The sequence below is a fragment of the Brachyhypopomus gauderio genome, chromosome 3 (genome assembly GCF_052324685.1).
Source record: "Brachyhypopomus gauderio isolate BG-103 chromosome 3, BGAUD_0.2, whole genome shotgun sequence".
NCBI classification, from domain to species: domain Eukaryota; kingdom Metazoa; phylum Chordata; class Actinopteri; order Gymnotiformes; family Hypopomidae; genus Brachyhypopomus; species Brachyhypopomus gauderio.
Genome location: NC_135213.1, coordinates 27,333,136 through 27,351,400, shown reverse-complemented (window position 1 = coordinate 27,351,400; position 18,265 = coordinate 27,333,136). Strand labels below are relative to the sequence as shown.

The 18,265-nt window shown below is 41.8% G+C and overlaps 1 protein-coding gene across 11 annotated transcripts; it reads right to left on the bottom strand.

Moving 5' to 3' along the window:
* Nucleotides 1-382: 382 nt before the first annotated feature.
* Nucleotides 383-17,171, bottom strand: rufy3 (RUN and FYVE domain containing 3). 11 transcript variants are annotated; one of them, XM_077000834.1, is made up of 18 exons: nucleotides 16,717-17,171; nucleotides 8,897-9,070; nucleotides 8,694-8,811; nucleotides 8,500-8,601; nucleotides 7,183-7,306; nucleotides 6,996-7,060; nucleotides 6,820-6,885; nucleotides 6,642-6,711; nucleotides 6,337-6,429; nucleotides 6,054-6,137; nucleotides 5,693-5,860; nucleotides 5,404-5,501; nucleotides 3,537-3,656; nucleotides 3,160-3,314; nucleotides 2,932-3,007; nucleotides 2,793-2,817; nucleotides 2,529-2,606; nucleotides 383-2,135 (listed from the first exon to the last, which is right to left on the bottom strand). In XM_077000834.1, the coding sequence occupies exons 1-18, from the start codon at nucleotides 16,994-16,996 to the stop codon at nucleotides 1,992-1,994; spliced, it is 2,040 nt and encodes a 679-aa protein (XP_076856949.1). In that variant the 5' UTR covers nucleotides 16,997-17,171; the 3' UTR covers nucleotides 383-1,991. The 11 variants fall into 11 exon arrangements, with proteins under 11 accessions (XP_076856949.1, XP_076856948.1, XP_076856951.1 ...); XM_077000833.1 differs by having other exon boundaries at nucleotides 2,932-3,005; nucleotides 3,131-3,314; nucleotides 16,717-17,170; XM_077000836.1 differs by lacking the exon at nucleotides 16,717-17,171 and adding an exon at nucleotides 14,158-14,922 and having other exon boundaries at nucleotides 2,932-3,005; nucleotides 3,131-3,314.
* Nucleotides 17,172-18,265: the final 1,094 nt, after the last annotated feature.

Below are 18,265 nucleotides of genomic sequence, written 5' to 3'. Positions count from 1 at the left end.
ACCGACTTCTTTTTTAGACTTGGCAAGCAAGAAAAGCAGATGACCTCCATTAAAACACAAGCAGTCAACACAATAGCATTTCACAGTGATGTAAGATCATTAGTCTATGGTTTGTTAAGAGGGTTTGCATCTCAGATGTTTTTATAAACCAGTAGTTTTATAAAGATCACTTCAGATTTAATACAAGACTGTGGTGTGTATATAATAGTGATTTAAATCAAAATTTGAATGCAAACATAACATGCAACACTGGTCATACAATTCTAGTTCTTAGAGACTGATTTGTGGCACCCATAGTGCTGGGCAGTTAAAATGTCAACATATTTGTGATCATTTACAAAGAAGCAGTTTTATGACAGAGACCAATGACGAGTTTAAGAGATACACTTGGCAAACCAATTTAATTCTTTCAGTAAAATGCTTATAATGCTTATAAAGTACTTATTTGTGAATGCGTCCATGTATTGCACAGAGGCTGTCCACAATTTAAATACAATGGGATTAACCCATTTCTCAGTTTTCAAATACTTTGGTATAGTACCCACTACTGGGGGAAAATGCACCAAAATAGTCAGGCTTTAAGGGGTCCATTGAAACTTGACATTCACATTTCATGGGAATTACACAGTTGCTGACTGCAGCTGTACTGTTGAATCAAAAAACAAAGAAGGCTTGAATAGCATGTACAGGTCATTTAGTGTAAGGCAATAAAATAATATATAAAATGTAGATAAAGAAGAGCTAAGCTCAGAAGTGTCCAAACAGCAAGGAAGCAGGAAGTGTACACATGCTAACGTTTATGATCATTTTGAGATTCTGTCTCCTGTGAAAATGTAAGTCAAACTATTTTGGTAATTGATATTGGAAGTTCTGATCGTTTCTAGATCCTCATTGAAACAATTTAATGAAAATCCAAAAAAATTGAAAAGTCCAATTAAGGTTTGAAACAAAGCTGTGAATAATCAAGTTGTGTAAGAGTGCCACACAGAATATTGCACTGTTAAAATGTAATTAAAAGGGAATTCTTGGTTTCAAAATGCATATTTGTTAAATTGCCCCCTACTTATGAAACACTACCTGTATGGTCCTGTCAAATTTCATGAGAATTACTCAAGGGATTCACAAGGGACATGTGAAGGCATGCACATATGTTAACGTTTCAGTCTCTTGCACATATGGAGATCATATTTATGAAGCCTGGTGATAAAAAAAAAAATCTTAGGACTAGTTTCTCCCACTGACTAAACTTTGGTTAGGCACATCATCAATGGCGACATCTTTTAAGTCATATATTTTTATTGATAAGCTATTAGAACAAAGAGGAATACATGAACATTCTGCAGTATGTTAAATATTTCCATTTTTTCAGCATGACAGATCAGCATAACTTTGCACAGCCCCGGAAGCTTGATAATTATGTGGAGGTCATTCAGTTAAACATGCTTACTTTAAAAGTAAGTTGTAATAACAAAAGCGCTTAAAGAAAAACCTCATGTAAACACCATTGCTTTGGCTCAATAAAACGTAAGCTATGATCATGTTCCCCAGACAAAAAACATAAGGCAGCTCAAGCTGTAAAGATATAATGCTAAAATTGTTTATTCTGTCTAAAACATGGTAAAAATAATTTGTAGAATTAAATATATTTTGCCCTGGAGAGCAGACTAGAGATGCATTTGTCTTGGTGTCTACTAAAGCATAATCTTTAAAGAGAATCACATGACACATGCACAACAATTTTGTGCACACCTCAAGAACAGCTTAAGTCCACTTGGTGGACAGAATTAAGTCTTTTAACTGAATTCAAAGAAAATATGACTCAAGTCACACAAATTGCATGTAAAACTATCCCTTTTCAGTGAGCAAATACAAACAAACAAAAAAATCAAATAAAAAGCTACTTGTGTATTTGGTGCAAACATTCAAAGTGTGAGATGCAAGTTAGGTCCTTCGTTTGGCACTATCCTGATGCCACGGTCAGGATCAGATGTTCAGGAAGGGCTGGAGGCGTACTGCTGCAGGAGGAGGGCGTGGCAGCCCTCGCACACCTGCTGCAGGTCGATGGAGGAGGGGAGCGGCAGTTCGTTGGTCACGCAGCTTTCACAGAACATGCCACCGCAGTTCTTGCACTCCCGCTGAAACGGAAAAGGCTTCTCGTCAGTGACCGTTCAGTGTTGGTAACTGGGACAAGATCCATATCACTAAGTGAATTCTTTTTGGAATGGGTTTTACAGTTGAAGTTAAATGGCACTGCTTGTTAAAAAAAACAAAAGACTCTACAGCTGTAATAATATTATCAGGCTGATATGACCATATTTAGCACCTTCTTGTAGCGGATACTAATATTAGTATCAGCTAATGCATAATTGTCCATATAATATATCGCAAGCACATATAATGTGCACCCTCTTAACTGTTCCTGGATAAATTAAACAAAAAAAAAAAACCATAAAAAAATAAAAGTATCAATAAATCAAAATGAAACCCTCTCCCTTCATCCTTGTCCTGAGCTGTGTACAGATGAATACCTTAGGCCTGGTTAGGGATTCCTCACATTTGCACATTAGGCAGATGGAAGGCTCTGGGTCTTCATAAAAAGACTGACCCTTTTAAAACAGATAATAATGAACATTATGACAGGGCTGGCCAGTATGCTATATTGTTACTGAGCTGGAATGCAGATTAATTTTTTAAGATGGTAGAGGTTAATTAGACAAACTGGCTAATACTACACTGGCATAATATTTAGTTACTTTGTTTTTGATAGGTGCTAAAAATGAAATGCAATATACCTGTTCATCTTCATGAGAAAGTGACCTAGGAATCAAATACAGATAAACAGTGTTTTAATAACCTTGTGAATAAGCTTTTTTTAAAATGATTGTATTTATTAGTTTGTGTCTAAGTAACTGCAAAGACGGTATGACCTACAAACTTGAGCTGAGACTTTTCTCTTCCAGTGCATTTTGGAGTGCATCTCTCTCTTTTATCACTGCCTCCAGCTCCTGCACAAAAAATGTAATAAATTGCTGAACCAAGTAATACATCACCCACAATGCCATCTAATAGCTCAGGGTGCCGAAGCATCATGTAGTTCAGTTCTGAAGAGGAAGCGTGATGGGGTGGACACCTTTCGGATGTCCTCGGTGTGCGGACCCTTTCGGATGTCCTCGGCGTGCGGACCCTTTCGGATGTCCTCGGCATGCTGCCTCGCGTCTTTTGGCGGTGGTGAAGGGGTTTTCCCCAGTGGAGCTTCGGAGTGCTGGCCTCCTCGTTTCTCACGCTCCCTTTTCAGCTCCTGATCCAAGCCATTCCTGTACACCCCCCCCCCCCCCCCAAAACCCCCAAACAAACAAAAAACACAAACAACACAGACTATTTAAAACTGTGACTTAGAAGAATGTGGCGAAAGTGCAGGACCCATACTGTAGGGTCACCAATGTAAGGGATGTCGTCATCCTGGCAAGAAGATAATGAGCTAGCTAGCACAGTGAGAATAAAAGCCAGTGATGTGTCGGTGTATGAGCAGTGCATACCTCTGCTTCTGCAACAGCTCCACCTCCTGCTGCAGACTCTCGATCTTGTCCCCAAACTCCTGCTTGAAGAGCCTGGTGGCCTGCTCAGCCAGGTCCCTCTGGCGCTCCACCTGTTTACATCTGGAGTTGGGCCAGATGAACTCAATGAGGTAAAAAAATGAAAACTAAAAAGCCATGGCAGGGAGAAGTGCAATAAATGTAAAACCACAGCGAGGAACTGGGAGAAGACCAGACTGAGGGAAAGGAGTAGTGAGAGGGGGAGGGGGAAAATAAAGCTGAGGTGTCACAGGGGTGAACATGGCCAATGAAGGCGCTAAAGAAAGCAAGGACGTCCAAGTGTTTGAGTTGTGTTTTATTATGCTACGGTACTACAGTTTACATCTATTGTTAAAGTCCACATACACGTTTCATCATTCCATTGCAACAGAGGACAAGCTCATCCGTGGAAGTTATGACCAGGCTTACACAACATTGCAGCCTTTCGCATTTGGCATATGCTACCACCTCGAGCATCACATTTGGATTCAGTCAGACTTTAATCCGGTTAAATGCTGCTTTATGTAATTCAGGCACATGGTCATACACAAAATAGCAAACTAAAACCAGAACCTAAAACCAGAGTATATGTATGCAATTCAGAGTTGATCACGTTTTTTGCCATTAACATGGGAGAGGATTTAATGTTCAGCAGAATGAATATCATCAGATATTCTTGAACCTGGTTAACTGGTTGCTTTTTTAATGTCCATTTCACTTGGGATGTATTATAAAACCGCAATATTGTGAGCTTTTAAACTTAACATTTACCAAATAAAGATGAAAATTAATTTCATACTTTCCTACTGCAAATTTTGGATTGTACATTTTTGTTTAACCAGATTCAGTTGTATGGTTTTTAATTTTGCTGTATGTTTTACTAAGTTAGGCAGTCCATAGCCAGAGGTTTCATTTTGTTAACAACAATATTTTATAATATCCTACCATTCAGTCTTTTATACAGCATGGAAATATACTGCAGATACAAGAGAGATGCATTGCTTTATTGCCAATGCTTTCAAACTGCTCACCCAAGAATTTTTCAAAGCCAATACAAAAAACAGTGACAGTTTTTATCAGTTCTAAGCAGCTCACTAGCCATTCACATGGTCTGAAAATGCTGCGCTTTGTATCTGGAAAAACAAGGACAGGGAGACTAGAAGAGCTGGGTTAGGGTACGCTATCAAAGTAGAGGCAAACAAACAAACAAAAGATGGCATCCCATATGAGAAAGGAGCTGTGATGGATCTTGAACCCAACAGAACCCTAGTTGTTTCTAGAATATGCAAAGACAAATTTAGGATTTAGGGTCTGTGTTGACAGAGCTGCTATAGAGCATCAGTGAGTGACCTATTGTTGGTTTTGCAGCAGTTTTCCCGCGGCCATGTTCAAGGTTCGTGCCTGTTTAACTACATCTTTCTCACTGGCCAGCGCAATGGGGGAGGAGCAGAGAAATGAGGAAGGGAGGGAGGGAATGCAAAATGAATGGACATGAGTAAAGTAGGAGACAGGAGGGAGAGAGGAGTTATTCCACAACACCATCACACCTGTCCAGAGAAAGAACATAGGCTAGTCCAGAGCTTAGTGCTTAGAGAAAGGAAAGAGAAGATTTATGGTTCATTAATGTGTTGAGGCCAAACCGGGAATACAAACAGGGTCATTAATGAAATGAAATTTATTGAAAATAAAAATGTAATTGAAAAAATGAAAATGAAATTTATTCAAATACAGTTTGAGAGCTAACCTAATCAAAATGTCCAATACAGAATGCATCAATGTGTGTTCGTCCAAGAAATCTTTGTATGGGAGTGTTCAGCAAGCAATCAACTACCTGTTCTCCAGCTGTTTGATAGTGGCTGCCATCTGGTTCGTTTTCTCTTCCAAGCGACTAACAATCTCATTCTTCTGTTTCACACTGGCCTCTGAGCTCTGTAGGTAGCATGCACGTGCGCACACACACGCACACACACATCACTGAATGCACAAAATCTATTTAGTTTATCCGGTTTATCGGTCTATGCAATGACATGGATCTACACAGGGAGTGTATACACATATAGGCAACATATACTGGTTGAACACACAGTTATAACCAACCTAGATCCAGTACAGACTGGTACCTGTGACTTGTGGGAGAGCTCGTGGTTGAGTCTGCGCATGTCGTCTAGCTGCTGGCGGAGTTCTACCAGCGCATCGTGCTTCTCACAAATGTCCTTCTCCAGCATCTTCATGGACAGCTCCATCTCCTGCCTCATGCCTATCTGCACTTCCAGCTCCTTCTCGACATCCTACAAATAAGGCAGCTGAGTGAATCCAAAGCTGTCTAATGAAAGTGCAATTTTCTTGTCTCAAAATCTTTTGAGACAAAAATTTCTATCAACCAAAAAGCAACTCTGAAAATTGGCTGAATGAAAACATGTTACATTTTTCCAGACCCCACACTGCACACAGACACATGTACACGTTGAAGACCTAACTGACCAGCCGGAGCTGAGTCTCCTCTTTCAGCTGCTTTCGAGTCTCTCCAAGTACTTGACCGTCCGCAGTTCCTTCTGGCCTCGGTGCCTTCAACAAATACACAAACGTCCCACATCACTCTTGCAACTACATCAGTTACAACAATTGTCACGTTTACGATCCTTGGAAATAACACGTTTTGGTTGTAAGCAGATTTTGCACTGGTGTGCAGACACGCTCTCTGGCACATGCACACTGGAGATGCAAGTAAGTCACACGTACTGGACAGCCAGTCATTCTTGTGTACCTTGCGACTGGACTCCACAAGGTAAGAGCTTTCTTCTTTCACCCTCTCCACATCCTCTTGCAAAGTGATGATTCTGTTGTTTGCAACTGCAAGCTGTGATATCAGTGAACAGATGCAGTTAATGGTGGCGACGACCTTTCACACACATTTACCTCTTGAATTCATAAAATCTTCAAAGAGACAATGTCAAGGGAACATACATGGACAGTTAGACTAGTGAAAATTTAACTGGTCTTATTTGTTACTTGCCATCACAGTTTAAAGTCCAGATATTGGCTTTTAAATTTAGATTTAGAAAGACGCACCTCCTCCGTTAGTTTTGTGTTAGACTTTTCTAGAGCATCCACTTTGGCTTGTAGGTTATTCACAGACGCACTGTGAAAGGGAAAGAAGGTATGACCTGAGTCACTTTGTTCTCCAAGTAAGCCAGAAATTAGGAACACGCTCCACAAACCAGAAAGACATCTGGAGAAGTGACTGCACCTTAAATGTCTGTTGAGTTCTTCGACATAATTCTTCTGGTCAAGGATAGCAGTGATCTGGCCATCACTGAAACAACAGAAACAAATTTAGAAAAACGAACTTATGAAATACTGGTAATTTGATGAACAATGGTCGTAGTGCAGGTGATATGTGGTGGAAGGTCAACTCAAGATTACCCCTCTGTGCTCTTGCTGCTGTGACCTCCATCTTTAAGATACATGGAAAAGTCTATCACCCCAACCTACAGAAATGTGTCATATTAACAAAATGATCAAATTAACCACACAATCCAAGATGAATCTGATTGATAATTAAATGATATAGATTATATACATTCAATTTACTAATCTGTAAATAAAGTACCTGTGAATCAAGGTCTTCTCCCTTCATGCACAAATTTGCATCAATGACATTGAGTCCCACCAACAATCCAGCGATTACGGCTCCCTCTTCTTCCATCATCAAAGCATTGGGCTCATAGAACTCACTGAAGGAGAGAAGACCAAAAACTAAGCACAGTCTAGAAGCAGTCATGGCCTGGTGGTTAGGGAACTGGTCTTGTGACTGGAGGGTCGTGGGTTCGATTCCCGGACCTGAGGCCATGACTGAGGTGCCCCTGAGTAGAGGTCTGCACTCCCGCGGTAATCCCGCGGGACCCGACAGAATATCTTGCGGCGCGGGACAGAATTTAATTGTTATTGGCGGGAGCGGGAGTTTAATTAGTCCAGGTGATGCGGGAGCGGGACCACATGTACATGTAGAAAAATCCCGCAACTTAATAGTCTAGAAAATTATAATAATAACAACGCAATGATTTCCATGCATAAGGAACAGGACGATAACAAATCATTCAGTAAGTAAGCAATAAACTAATTAAAAATATTGGCTAAGCAACTGATCACGTGAACATGAAGTGTGCGTCATTTTGTCATTTTGATACCGAAATGGCAGAGACTGTAGATGGTCAACCAGTTTCAGCTGTGGAAAATTCAATTAAAACAGGCGAATACACCACAATTAAGCCAACTACAGGAAAGTCTGATGTATGGAAGTCATATTCCATTGTAATTAATGCAGATGGAAATCGTCTACCATTTGCTTGTTGTGATAGATGTCAGAAAGTGTTGGTGTACACCTGACATGTGTTTGGACTGTGGTAAAAAATGGGACAGCGCGATCCATCAATATATTGCCGTTTTAATAAATACATAAGAAAATTTCAAGTACTAAATCTAATTAATTCAATTCATATTAAGATTGCGGCCGTGGGCGACAGAAACATGTATGTGGCGGGCGGGTGCGGGATTAAAACAAACGATTTTTTGGCCCGTGCGGGCGGGAGCGGGATTAAAACAAGCGATTTATTGGCCCGTGCGGGCGGGAGCGGTACTAAAATATGCAAGTGCGGGCGGGAGCGGGATTAAAACAAGCGATTTATTGGCGGGAGCGGGATTAAAAAAGCAGTCCCGCGCAGACCTCTGCCCCTGAGCAAGGCCCTTAACCCTCAATTGCTCACTTGTATAAAAATGAGATAAAAATGTAAGTCGCTCTGGATAAGGGCGTCTGCCAAATGCCATAAATGTAAATGTAGAAGTAGGGGGGCCCCTCATAGGATTTAGTGCCCTTCATCTGCTCAGTAAAACCAAAATGCAGAAGGGTCAGTTGCTGGTGAGTAGCCACCTTAAAAGGTCCTTTCTGTTGATAATGGTCTTCATGTAGTCTGAGAGTTTCTTCTGCATCAGGGCCAGTCGTAACCATGCTCTGCCTCTTCCTAAAGGAGTTCTGAAAGGAGGAAACAGTTAGGAGTCAAAACCACAGGGAACATGTGAGAGAAAGATGTGCTCGGTGACGACAAGAGGAAAGGCTCTTCTTACTTGAGCCCTGGAAGGTCTTTGACACTGGCTGTGATCTCTCCAGCTTCTGGAGTCAGCTTCTCCACCAGCTCCAGAGGGCCCCAGAAGGATTTGTTCTGACCTAAGAACGTCTTCTTACCTTTAATACACAAAACATTGGGGCGCCATGTGAGAACACCGGACAGACGAAGCTGAAAGAGGAAGCTGAAACAGTGTGCATGTACTTTTGAGTCCGTGCTTCAGGCAGTGCTCCATCACCACAAAAAACTGCTGTAGGGGGGCGTAGTCGGAGTCCAGTGTGCGGCCCAGGTTGAGGGCAGACTCGATGAGGCCCTTGATGCTCAGCTTGGCCATGTTCATGAGGTTCAGCCTCTCGATGGCAATAGGGTCCTTGGGATCTGAGGGCACATGAAAGACCATGCAATATTACACGAAGTGACACCATCAAGGTTTTGGCATATAACCCATAGTTCTCTTCTGACAACCATAACATCCTATTTCTTTTACAAATATGGTACTGATGAATTACCACAAGCTTGTAGCTTATCACAGGACAACCCGATAAGTAAAAAACAAATCATAGGCCATCATGATAGGATTTGTACATCATAGGCCATTTTTAACATTTCTACAATTGCAGAGTGCATTTGTATATATGCAGAGCACAGATTTCCTGTTCCCTAGCCATCATAAAACATCTTATCCTATAACTGCCATGTTTGAGCATGAGTAGCTGCATTGTGGGATATACGACCATACACACTTGCCAAATGAGTGCCAAAGTGAGTCAGGTTTTTCATTGACGTCATCAAAGATGGGAGTTTCCTTATAATTGTAGATATTAGACAGCTCTACAGCTCAGAAAACAAACAGCTGTCTGACATGTTAAGGCCAAGTGATGCTGTTCAGGCTATGCTGTATCATGCATATATTCAAGAAAATATTTCACAGCATTAAGATGTACTCATTGCATTAAGCGTGTCTAATCCATCATCAGTTCATAAATATCAATTCCAGAATGTTCTGAAATAACTGATATAACTGTGCTGGTAGATCCATTAGCAAAGTTATAAAACAATATTTTATATAAGATCTCTAGTAAGGTACTATATACACACTAGTAAAGGGGTGATAACCAACTTCTGTAGTCTATTAAGACACAAATGTAACATCATAACCTCAAATTATGGGTTACTTGAGCTCTACAGCACAGTACCCCAAGTGCTGATTATGTGGAAATAATCTGCTGAAATGACATATCTGAAAGGAGATGTTAAATATTTTTTTTAAGGTGTCTGCAATGTCTAAATGAAGGGGAAAAGGCAGTTAATTACATCTGACGTACATTTACTAGTAATTACACAATACACAGCACAAACAACCCTCATTAGCTTTTGTGGTGGTGTGAGAGGGAAAATCCTTCCAGTAGCAGACAAGTCATTGCTCACCACTGAGAGTGAAAGGGAAAATGCTGTTATATTCAATACTGATTCTAAGCACGACATTTTATTTCCTCAGTTTAAAACTGAAAATGTCTGGGAACAAGAGAAGACATCCAAGGACTCGGTTGTCTTCACCTTGGTTTCTATTGGCAGTAAGGGGGTGAGGTGTAGACATACTGATCAGGTGCAACACTGCTGCAGAATTAGTGGGCTGTGCATAATATGTGGACAGCAATGTGCCAACAGCACATCTGCTCCTATTCCATCCTGTTTCTATTTGCTGCACCACTAAGGGTGAAACGAGGTGATATGAGGGTTTCTTTTCATTCAAAATACATAAATCCCAGTTGGGCGTCTCAGGCCTGAGAGACTAAATGAAGGCGCAGAAACACAAAGAGGAGGAGCGAATGTGAAATGCCTGTAAGGACATGCAGTTGCCAGCAGAAATCAGCCCTAGAGGATGGGGTGGGGCAAACAATCAGGGCAAAAAGAGCAGACACCAAAGACAAAAAGGAAACCAGCTCTTCTAGCTAGCCAGTTGGGCAGCTATGCCCATGTTGCTGTACCTAGCAAACTAGAAAGCTGGATACCCATGACTAAGACTTTTAGCACGAGGTCCAAAATACCAGAACCAAAAACAGGGTGTGTGTGAGCAAGAAAACAAGCATGAGACACAGTGGGTGAAAATCAGCCTCTGGAGTGTCTGTACTGTGCGGTTCGGAGGAGCCGTGGCTGTTGTATGATGGGGACAGAGCTGGACGGCCACTTTGGATGGTGCCTGGGGTGAGAATGGGGAAAGCAACGCTGCCATACGCACCTTTGAACTCATCAAGCATTTGCATATGCTCCACCAATTCAGTCAAATCCTCCCATGAGTCTTTGCACAGAGCAATGGAAAGGAATAATAATAGGAAAAACAAAAACAAACAAAAAAAAGAAATTGTTTCATTGTTTCATGCATATCATGAGTGTACACAAAAAGCAATGCTTTTCATAACTTTGCACTGTGGAGGTTTCTCTTAAATGTATGATGCTGAGTTTAATTTTACTATATATTTTAATATCATTAAACGGTTTATCAATGTTTGTATCATGTCTCGTAAGATAAATTCCCTCTGGCATTGCCTAAAATCTCCGCAATGTTTACACCCCAGCAGCTGATCTTAAATCAGCCACTAGCACATATGACAAAAGCCCACTGAGCCCAAACGCTCGTCAATTTTTGCCCAGCCACAGCAGGTAAATGAAACCAGTCGTAATCCAAACGGAAGACGCTTGTATATCCCCCCCATAGTGGTGGTCTTATGGCTTCAGAATCATCATGAGAAAATGGCAGTAGCTTTGAGAGCCAGGGACATGGATGGGGACATATGTACCACAAGCACCCTACCGCTCACTTCATAAGGGAAAACTGCCCACAATGACAGTCTGCTCTCTGAAGCAAGTGTGTGTTGTTTTATTAAAGCGTGTAGCTAAATGTCTGGATTATGGGTTCAGGGTTATGTAGACAGGAATATCTGTTTACTGGAGAAGCATGGCTAATAATATGAGGGTCATGTGATGCCATTATGACTTTATATGACATACTGTATCTGTTACATGAAGTTTCCTGTTCTGCAAGTTGTGGAATTGAGGAACAGTTGCATTATACTGTAGCTTAATGTGTATTAGACTAAGTTTACACAGTGAGAGAGACAGACCTATAGACAAATTACTGTCAGCCATCTCTGGCGTCTTCATATGGGCAGTACTGCAGTTCAAATGGCAATGTCACCTGATTTCCTGTTTTTATTATAGCATATCATTATTGTAAAAGCCTTAATCATAATTATTTAGGCTAAACTACCACAAATTCACTCATTACTCTCATCACTATAAAAAAAAATATTTTGCATAAGTCACTACTAATATTTCTCTAACGCACTCTCCACACTACTGGTAGTAATGGTCCTTTTGCAAAAAATGTAACAAATTCAAATAAATGCCAACAAACCAAACAACAAACTAGAAGTGTTCTGGTGCCGCCAGCCCAGAGTGGCTCTGGCGTAGAGCCAAAGCGTAAGAAGAGTCCCGTGAGGAACTGCTGAGTCAGGCACATTCAGACAGGCACTTCGGGCCACAGCTGTACACAGCAGGACGGGCCACAGCTGCACACAGCAGGACGGGCCACAGCTGCACACAGCAGGACGGGCCACGGGCTGCACACAGCCGGATGGGCCACAGCTGCACACAGCAGACAGGCACACAGCAGGATGGGCCACAGCTGTACACAGCAGGACGGGCCACAGCTGCACACAGCAGGACGGGCCACGGGCTGCACACAGCCGGATGGGCCACAGCTGCACACAGCAGGACGGGGGACACAGCAGGATGGGCCACAGCTGCACACAGCAGGACGGGCCACGGGCTGCACACAGCAGGATGGGCCACAGCTGCACACAGCAGGACGGGGGACACAGCAGGACGGGCCACAGCTGCACACAGCCGGATGGGGACACAGCAGGACGGGGGACACAGCAGGATGGGCCGCGACTGCACACAGGTTCACTGGTTGAGGTGTAAACTAAACTGGCTTCTCTCATGGCATTACGCATCTCCATCGATAACCTTGGAAGGCGCAAAATAAAAAAATATTTTTAAATAAAAAAAAACTAGCTTGGTTAAGATTAATGTACTTTTAACATAAGATTGTGAAAATGTAAAATAAATGGCAGTACATACAGTAAAATAAACAAATTCAACACAAAAGAATAAAATCATCTTCAGTCTCTTAAAATGGGAAGCAGCTTTGTTTCCCGCAACAGTCCTGGGTTGCCTAGGATAACAAAAGCTGTAATTTACCCTAAGGCTATTGCTCACGCCTCAACACAACACACGGAGTGGCAGTCGCCGCCTCGTCTCCAGGGTGACGGCACTACTCTGTCAGACTCTCATCGTTTCATGCTAATACAGAGCTGGAGACCTTGACTCTCCAGGGACACACTTGCTACAATGAACGCATCACAAATTACTTGTATGAGCTCCAGCATGGGACATTATTATTTTATTATATGATTTCCCCCTACATATCTGATATCATACCTGCCAGACATTCATTGTTGCCTTTTTATTCTTATTCTTGGGCCTCATTGCTTTCAGATAATGCCTGATAGGTCATCTAGGAATACAAATCTAGACTGAGTAACATACAAGATCTGATGTAAATCAGTGAAATTGCTATGTGAGAGTGATCAATACACTTGCAGTCTGATTTACATATTGTGATTCTCAAATCAGAACAAAATTGTTATTCCTAATGAGTGAACTAGTTAAATATCTTATTTGTCTTATGCCTGGATCCCCCAACAAAAAATAACTAACAACAACAAGGCAACACATAAATAGGAACCATGAGCAATCAACTGCTAATATGACAAAGCCCTGGGACTTCCACAGTGCATCTACAGAAAGTATTGTTCACAACAGACATAGGGAGCCCAGGCGAAATTTGTTCAATGTGACCATAATCTCCCCTGGATTCGATTAAAAAGACAGTGCATGGCCCACCAATACTAAATTATGCTGTCCTCAGTCTTGATACAAAAACACCAAGAGAAAAGCTGACAAAAAAGATAACTATTTTACAAGTCATTTAAAGATGTATAAAAAAAAAACTGTCAACAGAACCAGGAAAATGTTGCTAATGACATAAAGAATCACATGAACAGGAATAAATAAATAAATATATAATTAAATTTCTCCTAAAAAATGTTTAATCAAATCCTTCAGCTGCATGCTAATTTGTATTTACTTAGCTTCTTAACTCAGCATTACACTAATCTTCCTCCGCAAGGCTCTACAGCTGACACGCCTTAAACGATAAACAAGCATCCTACACCTGCTCTGGCAAGAAGTCATCTTTCAAATGGGTCCAAATCTAAGGGGGAGGAGGGTGGGGTGCTTCTCTCAAAACTCGTTAAAAACTGCACTTCCAGGCTGGCAGGAAGCCCCAGCAGGGAGCCTGGGGCAGGGGGCCAGCGGAGGGGAGGCACTGGCCCACCTACCTTCGTGTGCCGGCTCAGGGTCGGGCGTGAGTGAGATGTCGTTGAGCTCGCGCAGGCACAGCCACTCGCCGTCCACCGACACACGGAAGTTGCACAGGTAGATGGTCTCCCGAGCCGCCTGCGTGATCTTGTCCGTGGTGGGGGTGGGGGCCTCGCTCTGGGGCGTCAGATCGGCCATAGTGACTCAGCTGATAGAAGAGGGATCGAGGATGACGACGATGACAACAACGCCGCCGGCGAAGGTGATGGCCCTCGTGGACGGCCCAGACGCCGGGCGGAACGCCGATTGAGCGGGCGTGAGGTCGGGGGTGGAGAAGCACAGCCCTGATTGTAGTCCTCACAAACACAGTGGAAAGCAAGAGGCAAGACGAGTGCGAGCAACACAATGGGCCCGAGCAGGAACGGAGCACTGAAAGGCAGAGGCAGGGGCTGCTGCAGCCTGCGAGGCTTTTCTTCTCCAGCGTGAGCGGGCGGGATTGCCCCCTCGTCTCCCACCCCCCCCACCCCGAAGCGAGTAGAGAAAATCCGGATAAAGGCTGCACTGCCCTTTGGTTTGGCTCTCAGCGCAGACAGAGGATTGAGATGCTATGAGAGGCTCAGCGGCAGAGGAACAATCCCAATGGACCTCTTTCTCTCCTTCTCCGTCTCTCTCTTTCTGCACAGCCCCCTACTAAGGCTAATTGGCTGTGCTCACTGCAACCAAGTGGGTGTTGACCAAGATGGCCGCTGTGATGCTGAGCAGGAATTGTGGGAGTCACGTGAGCAGATGGTGCAAGCGTAAAGAGATGAATTCCCCAGGGGCGGGCTGATGCAGGAGTGCGCTCATCTGTGATCTATTTCTCTTAGATCTGAGAGGCTGCCTGAGAAAAGGGCACAGGCAAGACTAATCAAGTTGTGAGAAGAACCTATTCACAGCACCAAGCTAGTGATCCAAACTGGTGGGTAACAAATCAGGACACATATTTAGGGCTGTCAAATAAGGACAGTATTTTTTCTTTTAAAGGACCAATCAGTGCTCATAAAAAAACAAAAAACAAACAAACAAACAAAAAAAGAATAATTACACAACATTAAAAGAGATCCTAAATGACAAATACTGGATGATTTATAATAAATCAACAGATCAATGACACAAAAAAAAAACTTTCTGGTTCTTAAGCATCACCCAAACAACCAAAGGCTCACAAATGATTTTGTGTTGTCTTAGTAGGAAACAAATCACCCTGTTTACACTCATCTGACTTGTGTAGGAATTCTAAGACCAAAGCAGTATCAGGCAGAAAACTGCTCACCATCAGACTTTAGACAATCAATAGACAATCTTTCACAAGTGTCAATTTGTTGTTTTAAGCCATGGAAAGAAAAAAAAGTATACATGATATACATAAAATTAATAAATATATATGAAAATAAGAAAATATGGTATTAATAGTTTAATTTGGGAAATTCTGACCTGACTGAAAATGTTTAAAAGAAAATTATAGGCAATGTAAGTTTGTCTTGAATTTATTGACATAATGCTGAACGGTAATGCTGAGAGTTTCAAAAGAAAAGTGAGTGAAATATAAACAACAGCTTAAGCAAGAGATTTTCGCTCAGCTCTTTGCAATTCATGTCTCAATAACCATTAAACTGCTGACAGTACCTGCACAAATCATGGCACAAAAATGCATATGATTGATCAAATACATCTAGGCTATTGGAAGCCTACTCAAAGAAATGTGAGCCTAATACAAACGCGTGGCATGCATTTCACTTGGAATGGGTCTTAAAAATTCAGCTCTGTAGACCATTATCATGATCAACCTGAGATGAAGGTACTATTGTGTTTACATATCCGAGCTGCTGAGACATCGACTGGTGACACATGCACGGTAAACAACTGCATTTCACTGGTTTCACTGCATTTCACTGGTACATTCACAGACGAGAATCGAAAGCACAGCTGGATATTCAAAAGAGTCCCTCAGGTTTCCCTCGGTTTTACTGACTAAAATAATTTTTAGTTACATGGCACTAAGGAACTTCACAAAATGTCAAATGTCATTCATACTTTTTTATTCACCGAGTTTTACAAGGAGACGATTATAGCAGTAAATATAGATAGTTGGGTAGTCAGCCACCCTCTACGCCTATTTCTACTTTGCAAAACTTTAATACTTGGAAAAAATTTGGATGACAGGCGGGTATTATGAAGCGAACCACGTTAGCTAGCTAGGAACGTCGCCACAAGAAAGTATGGCTGGACATTACCAAGAGCAGCATTAACAGCATTAATAAGAGTATTATTCCAAAACCCAAACACTACGTTACAAACGTTCACTTTCTGGTTAAGATGAAGCCATTAGAGCTCCAGAGAGGACATGCTAGCTACTGCCACCTCCCAGCTCAGCCTTGTTGACATTGAAACATAATCCAGCGTTGCACTGACAGCAGCTTGCTGACCAGTTGTGTGGAAATAGTTGGCCAACTAGCTAGTTAATGTTACAAAGCACTCGGTGCACAAGCCGATTTATGTACCACAAACGCAATTTATAAGGAACCGAGTAAAATACTCACTCTTAGTTTTGCTCCTTTCAATGCGGAATTCATATTGCACTGCTGCTGGTACTTGTGCTGTAACACACGAGCCTTTCTTTCTCTCAAACTGTATGTTGCTGGATTTCAGGGCCTCTTTGAAGTAAATAACCGAGGTTGGGGAAAACGATTCCTCCGGACTGCTGGCAAAATGTCCATTATTGTCCTGAAACTGAGGTCGCACCAATTCTGCAGAAGATTCAAAACTTTGGGAAACTTCTGTGCACTGGTGCTCCGCTACATCTGGGTGCTGGTTCGCCATTTTCAGTTCAAATTCACGTGACACTTGGTAGCAGACAATTCTGGCAGCGGTGGTCTGGATGTTCTGTGCCCCTCCCTCTCTCAGTACATTATAAAACTGGTTGTAATTACCCGTGTTCAGTAATGCGACAGAGACGGGACGTTCTTTTCCTGTCCAAAACCAGCTGAAAAACTAAGCAATCACGTTACAGGGCGTGACGTTTGACAACGCAAGCTATTAAAGGAGCAGCAGACCATCTAGACATCTGAGTCTTTCAATTTTTTTCAATTTTTGGATTTTTTTGTTTGGACAGTTGTAATTTATGATGAATCAATTGAATGTACTGCAAGCACTGGGGGTCCTGCGCTCTGAGCGTCAAATCTTTGAGGACAATATTTGTGTCATAGTTGAGTCCAAAATATTCTGGATTTTAATCCTTTTCTCTCAAACAGAGCTATGGCACCCCCATAATGTTTCACAGGGGTGGTCAGATGAGGTCAGTGAAAACGATATCACCCCTGGTTGGAGTGTGAAACCGATGCTGCAGAGATGGTAGCTGGCTACTTGCATTTGTTATTTTCTTTCAAATGAACTATTGTAAAAATATACCTTATTGATTGAAATGGACATGAGGTATTACACTACCTAATGGAATATATCAAACAGAAGTCTCTTTTGCAGGATATTATGCATATGTGGGTCAGGTATCTGAGGTAGGGCTTCTGGAGGGGATAGTATTTTTTTAATAGTGGTGGCTGGGCCACCTGCCTGCTCCCCTTGATAGCATCCTGACGACAGACTCCATGTTTAGGATCCCAGGAATAACAGAATTAATCCTTTGTTTTCTGCCTTCTTGACCTACACAGTTGCCCCATTATGCCTGTGAGTTCTGTAATAAAGTAAGCCTATTTATATCATGTGAGGCAGCTTATGCTTCCAGAGCAGTCCATCTTATCCTTTTTCTTATATTGTTATTTAGGTCAAAACAGCATGCGTTCCTGCTTTTTGCTAAGATATCAGATATATCCAGCCAATAATCATGAATTGTAAATTAATTCTAAAATTACTATTATAAAACTACTGTATAATTGCACTTAATTCTTATTAATAATATTATTAAAGTAATTCTGCAAGGAAGGATTTGTGTATGACCTTTATTTTTTTTCCCTGTGTAAAAGACTTTGAATTACTGGTGTGTATGAAAGGTGCTATATAATGAATCTGCCTTGCCTATAATCCAGTCTGCTTTTCTTTTCTTTTTTTTTTGCTAAGGTTATCGGGGAGAAAATT